Source organism: Oncorhynchus tshawytscha, linkage group LG06 (genome assembly GCF_018296145.1).
Source record: "Oncorhynchus tshawytscha isolate Ot180627B linkage group LG06, Otsh_v2.0, whole genome shotgun sequence".
NCBI lineage: Eukaryota > Metazoa > Chordata > Actinopteri > Salmoniformes > Salmonidae > Oncorhynchus > Oncorhynchus tshawytscha.
The window spans coordinates 60,279,007-60,285,925 of record NC_056434.1 but is presented as its reverse complement, the minus strand read 5'-3'; the positions used below and the strand labels follow the sequence as shown (position 1 = coordinate 60,285,925).

Sequence of the window (6,919 nt, the reverse complement as noted above, 5' to 3'; positions counted from 1 at the left end):
TAACTTCGACCCCATGGCTTGGTTTTTGCTCTGACATGCACTGTCAACTGTGGGACCTTATATAGACAGGTGGGTGCCTTTCCAAATCATGTCCAACCAATTGAATTTACCATAGGTGGACTCCAATCAAGCTGGAGAAACATCTCAAGGATTATCAATGGTAACAGGATTCACCTGAGCTAAATTTGGAGTTTCATAGCAAAGGTTATGAATACTTTTTAAATTAAATGTTTAATGTAAAACAAAAAGTCAAGGAATACTTTCCGAATGCACTGTATACACCTAGCTAGCTGGTTGATGTTTTCCTTTTGCAACCAGGGCAGAGGAAAGCAACATTGACCTCCACATTTGCTGTGTACATTGATATGATATCCATAGTAAATGAAGCACAAGGGAACTCATGGGCACCCTTAAGTTTTTCACTTTATTTAAGGGGGAAATTCACCTTAAAATGTTTTATGCAACTGACTTAAAGTTAAGGAAACTTTAAGGGGAAAAGATAAAGGGGAAGATTTTTTATGCAGGCCCAAGACAGCAAAACAGGCAATGCACCTACAGGCTGAAACTAATGAAACCCAAATTAACCATATCAATTGTTGGGTATGTGTGTGAAATAACTTGGTTTTTATTTTATTTTTTTAGAGAAAAAAAGAAGATTTTTCTCTCAAATAGCTCTGTCATCTGAGGCACAAAAATAAATAATTTTCTATGACTGAGTCATTAACATTTACTAACATTGATTTGTCCCATTTCTTCTGACGGAATCTGAGGTAAATATTGTTTCTCGAAGTAGTGGATTAAAAATAAAAGAGGGAAATATTAAACATCTCTTACAATTTCCACAGAAGCCCTTTCTTAAAGAGAAGTTGTCTACTACTCTACATACCAGTGTTCTTCTTATTGAATATGTATTGAATAACTTTAAAAACAACCACATCACATGACCCGAAATTAACTACATACAGGTACATTTTAGTCTTATATATATATATGGATGGATAAAGGCCTCTTATATAACCTCTATTATGCATGTCTCTTTAACACATTGATCATGAAAATGGTCTTGCAAAAAGACATTGGCACAGCAAAAGGCAACAACAATGGCTTAACATCATTGAATACATGATGCACTCGGATACCACCATCACATATAGAATGTGGTGAATGCCAGACAATACAAACACTGTAAATTAAGTAATACATGCATCGTATAGTTCATATGTGATATCTGCAGTTGAAAGGCGGGTATAGGGAGCAGCCCATTTCCACGGTATCTTTGATTACATTTCTCTCCTCTTCACTATAATAAAACTATGGAGTCATTATGAGATCTCTCTGGCCATTTCCACATTCGCTTGGCTGATCATGCTGGGCTGCTCTACTTTCTGTGGCGGGCTGTCACCCTCCATCGGGGACTCATTGACTGAGCCCGATGGCCGCTCATCCAGCATCTCCAGTGCATCCAGTGTGGTTTGGACCCTCCGGACTCCGTCACGTCGCGCCTGTCGCACGTCCACACGTCCCTCTGGGTCCACTGAGTCCAGTGCCAAAAGCTCTTTGGTCAACAGCTCCTCCAGCAGCAAGTACCTCTTATCATTCTTCTTCCCATCAAAGCATTTCACCTCTTGCTCCAGTTTCGCCACTCTCTCCTCTATCTTTTGCACTTTAGCCAAGCCTGGGTGACACTGAGCGGCGGGCTCATTTTCTGATTTTGGGGGCAAGTCCTCCTGTGGAGCAGGAACAGCCACTGGCTCCTGGGCTTCTGGTTTCGGCGACATCTGGACTGTGATGTTTGCTGTCTGTTGCGGCTGCAGTTGCGGCTGTGGCTGGGGTTGTTGTGGAGGTTGTGGTTGTTGCTGGGACTGTTGTGGTTGTTGATACAGCTGTGGTTGCTGTGGTTGTTGGTACTGTTCAGGTTGTTGGTATTGTTGTGGCTGTTGGTACTGTTGTGGTGGTTTTTGGTACTGTTCAGGTTGTTGGTATTGCTGTGGCTGTTGGTACTGTTGTGGTTGTTGGTACTGTTCAGGTTGTTGGTACTGTTCAGGTTGTTGGTACTGTTCAGGTTGTTGGTACTGTTGTGACTGTTGGTACTGTTGTGGCTGTTGGTACTGTTCAGGTTGTTGGTACTGCTGTGGCTGCTGTGACTGTTGTGATTTTTGGTACTGTTCAGGTTGTTGGTATTGTTGTGGTTGTTTTGGCTGTTGGTACTGTTGTGGCTGCTGTGGGAGTTGTGGCTGCTGTGGCTGTTGTTGTGGTTGTTGTGGTTGTTGGTATTGTAGTGGCTGTTGTTGATAATGTTGTTGTTGCTGTGGTTGTTGTGGTCCTTGGTACTGTTGTGGTTGCTGTGAGATCTGTGGCTGTTGACGATGCTGTGAGTCAGCCTCTCTCTGCGCTGCTTGGGGATACTGAGAGATCTCCTGCTCCTGCTCCATTCTGTGGGGTGATTCTCTCTGTGGCACATGGTGGTGGACCTGGACCTGTGGAAGTAAGAAGGAATTATTCATCCTGAATAAACATTATGTCAAATTTGCCAGACTGGCATTTGTGGCTATGTATATGAGACTTTTTATTTTGAAGAATCCTACTGCTATTGGCTGACTGGCAATAGGCGTTGTGATGAGTGGGGAAAAAAGGTACCTGTGGTCTCTCTGTAATGACCTGTGCTCTGAGGGGAGACTGGCTCCTTATTTGCGGTGGGATATGGATGGCGGCAGTCTCGCGGTGCTGGGGAGGCACGCTCGGGGACGGGGAGGCTCGCTCCCGGGAAGAGGGTGTGGCTCCATGATGACTGCTCCAGTCCTCTGGCTGCAGTCGGTGGAAGGAGGGCTGGTGCTCTGAGTAAGCCGGAAAGCGCTGGGTGTAGAGAGCGGGATTGACAGGGGCTTGTTGTGGGTGACCTCCGGCCCTCTCGTGGATCACTGGGATGGGGATGTAACCTGCCTGGAGGCCTGTGCTGCTGGGTCGCGGGGGCTGGTGGAGGGGATGGCCCTAAGGAATGAAAGTCCAGTGTGAATCAGAGGAAGTAAAATTGCATACTCAATATTAGAAGTAGTCTAGAAGTAGCTAGAAGTTTTGTTTGATTCCAACATCAAACACGTGTGTAACTAGAACTTTCCCTGCAAATCCTCCAATGACATCAATGTATGGTTTTAGCAAATGGTAAGAGTTCATGCGCAGTAATCTCAATAGATAAAACAATCTCACCTCAGGTCCTTGTAAACTAGGCGAACAGGACATGCAAGGCTCAGGAGTAGAGCTCTCGGAGGAACCCTGCAAAGGAGATCTAGGCCTGCAGTGGAGCGTCGGGGTGGGGGAGGGTGTCCGCCCTTCTGCCCGTATATTTTGCAGAGCAGTCGGCTGGATGTAGGAGAAACACGGGTGTTGCTGACGGAGATCTGCGCCTTCATGGCAGACTGGGATTGGGATGTAACCCTGGCGGAGGGTGGGGTGCTTCATGTCCTTCACAAAGGCCTTCTGCATCTCCTGAGGACTCGGCTCTGGTGGCACACTTGGGCCATTTTGAGACAACTGGCTGACCTGAACAAGAAAACAAAGTCTGAATTAATACATGAATTAATACAAAATAAGTATGCGAGTGAAACTCTAACCCCAGAGGGAAGCAGTTACTGCCAATCCATCCATAAAACATTCAGTTAATGTATTCTACAAGGGAATGGTGTCCAACATCCCGGAAAGATTAGTTCTTTCTTCCAAACTGAGGAAGAAAGAGCAATTTAATATCTTAGGCTACTGAGATTAAATTGAGATTGATTGAAAAGAGCTGTTTGCTAGAGGCTGAAACAAATGAGTCTTCAATAGAATCTGCTCTGGCATCCAGGCTATAAGCAAACATCATTAGGTGCAATGTGAAATATCCCTGGGAGATGTAAAAAGTATCACCTCCCTGGACAATTGGAAGCGGAAACTAGTTCTTATCCAATTGCAAGTATGTGCCTGTCATAAGAAGCATGCCATCACTACTTGTGGATATGAAGATTATGCATTTGTTGGTTTGCTAGGCAGTATTTGCTATCATAAAACATAAATCCTATTTATCTTATGACCTCATATGGGTGTCTCACAGTAGAGACAAACTACTCCATGATGCTGCCTTGGTGATCACCAGGAAAACCAATTAAGAGTGAGACACCTGACAGTGACAGTGGAAAATAGTCTCTCTGTGATATCAATACATGACCAGTTTTGCTTTACCATGCAAATCTAATTAGCAATAAAGTATATTTAATTGTGAGTGATTTAAGAATACTCCAATATTTCCTTGCTTTCAGGCTATACATGTGTACTGGAGAGCACAAGCCATACTGCGCATACTGCGGTCCAACAATAACAGATTCGGTAAGGCCCACAAATACAATGTTCCTCAGCTCAAATATTTAGAAAAAAGATCTAGGTATTCTTGTTTGTGGTCAGAATATAACTGGTTCACCAACAATTATAACCTTAATGCTTTGTTGTCTTTTATGATTATGCTGTCATCTTATGCTTGCTTATATAAAGGACGTCACACTGCTTGCCTAGCAAGTATCGCTTCCTCCTAATTCGGCGTAACACTGTAGGCTCGAACCCAGGACCTCTGCCTTGCTAGCACACGTGACCAGTGGTGTAAAGTAAAAAATACTTTAAATTACTACTTAAGTTGTTTTTTGGGGGTATCTGTACTTTACTATTTATATTTTTGCCTACTTTAACTTCACTACATTTCTAAAGAAAATAATGTACTTTTTACTCTGTACATTTTCCCTTACCCAAAAGTACTCATTACATTCTGACAGGAAAATGGTCCAATTCACACACTTATCAAGAGAACATCCCTGGTCATCCCTACTGCCTCTGATCAGGCAGACTAATTAAACACAAATGCTTCATTTGTAAATTATGTCTGGCTATCCATAAAAAAAAAGATTTTAAATGTGACATCTGGTTTGCTTAATATAAGGAATTTGAAATAATTTACACTTTTACTTTTGATACGTAAGTACATTTGAGCAATTCCATTTACTTTTGATACTTAAGTATATTTAAAACAAAATACTTTTGCTCAAGTAGTATTTTACTGGGTGACTTTCACTTGAGTCATTTTCTATTAAGGTATCTTAACTTTCACTCAAGTATCATAATTGAGTCATTTTTCCACCACTGCACGTGACCACCCTACTGAAGCATCTTACCAGTCAGTGCCAAGCAAAAAGCTAGCTATTCACTGGTGCAAGTGGGAACATTGCAGGCTGAGAAGTAAGCTTCGCACATCCCCATGTGCTACACTTACATACTTCAACAAGGTGTGGCTCAAACTAAAATCAAACTGTCCAAACTGGAAGCATGTCCTACAGACAGAGCTGAAACAACAAACTTTATGTGTGGGTAGTGCGTGACAAAGCACCAGACTCCACTGGTACATGATGCAAAATAGCCTAGGTTTAGACAAGTGGGAGCAACCCACTGAGCAAAAGTCTATATAAGTCCAGTCTACACAGTTTAGCACGACAAAGACAAGTGTCCACAAGACTATGCAGGCCCATTGGACCTACCGCATTGGAACAGTCCCAAGCTCCTCATGACTATTTAATTTGTCTGGTAATAAATCATTCAAATTAATTAATTCAAATGATTCATTATTCAATTAATTTGAAATAAGTACTGTGTTGTACTTTTTAATTTACATCATTCCCATTATGCTTTTTTGATACAACAACAGTAGTTGTGAAACTCTGAACGACCTTTTGCCCTCTGCCATTTTGGCAGGGTCCCTGTACACTGCCAGCATCGCACCAATTTTATCTCCTGACAGCTGTGTCTTTCTAGCAGATTCTTAGTGACACTAACTTTGGACGGCAGCAAGTGTTGATCTTCCTAATGCAAGATGCCAACCTAGGGTCTGCTTCCCCAACCCTTCAACACTTAAGTTGACACAGTTCTTCAGGACACAGTTTAATGGTGTAAAACCATATCACCAATTTTTGTGATTTGTTCATTTCATGGATTGTAGATTACTTGGAGCTGTTATATATGCGCAGTAGGCTATTGGAGTTGGGTGGGTGATGAGCCCACCTCAAATCCCTTTTAAGGAAAAGTTTTAGTAACGGGTATACGAAATATGAACAAGCGCATTCTACATGGCCTAATAGGCTTTAAATAAACATTATGGAGATGTCCAAACACTCAAAGCCATGGCTTTACATATGACTGCAGTGCGTCATCAACCAACCAGCCACGCTTAGATCATCACACAAGAACATAACCTAACAGCCATTGCCCGTTATTTAACCCGTTATAATGGACGAGGGAGAGGGCTGGAGCCTAAAAGAGACAACATTCCATTGCGTTGGCGTATATGAAGTCTAAGCAGATACGAAGTTTGAGCAGTGGCAAGTTGTAACATATGGTTTCTAAATGTTAAAGAAAAGGAGAGAGAGAAGTTTAGCCTACTATAAATAGAATATGCCCACTCTGTCTTCCTATAATAAAAGCCAGTGCGTATCAGAGGCAGTGACCATAATTAACCACTGAAGCGCTTGGTCGACGGCCATGCCATATACTATATATATATATATATATATATATATCTGTGTTGTGTCTACCATGCTATCAGCAGACATTACATTTTCAATCCAACTTTCTATATCACACTAGCCCTCCCACGCTACACATCATTTTTACTCAATCTATGAGCCTACCTTTTTGACATCGTGTCTGGGGTCATTCCAGCTTGTTGTGCGATTAATGTGATCCACAAAAAAAGGCCATCCTGTCTGTGGGTCAATTTTAATTTCCCATCCTGGGGGTAGAGGGTCGTTGTTATTGGCCATATCTACCATTGGTGACTGTGTCTTCATGCTGCTCAAACTCCTTGATCCTTTATACTGTGCCATGTTATACAGTCAACGGATCCTTTAAAGAT

The 6,919-nt window shown here is 42.3% G+C and overlaps 1 protein-coding gene across 1 annotated transcript; it reads right to left on the bottom strand.

Moving 5' to 3' along the window:
- Positions 1-405: 405 nt before the first annotated feature.
- Positions 406-6,896, bottom strand: bag3 (BCL2 associated athanogene 3). The gene is made up of 4 exons (XM_024424405.2): positions 6,696-6,896; positions 3,205-3,537; positions 2,638-2,988; positions 406-2,477 (listed from the first exon to the last, which is right to left on the bottom strand). Exons 1-4 carry the CDS (start codon positions 6,888-6,890, stop codon positions 1,323-1,325), a joined length of 2,034 nt encoding a protein of 677 aa, XP_024280173.2. The 5' UTR covers positions 6,891-6,896; the 3' UTR covers positions 406-1,322.
- Positions 6,897-6,919: the final 23 nt, after the last annotated feature.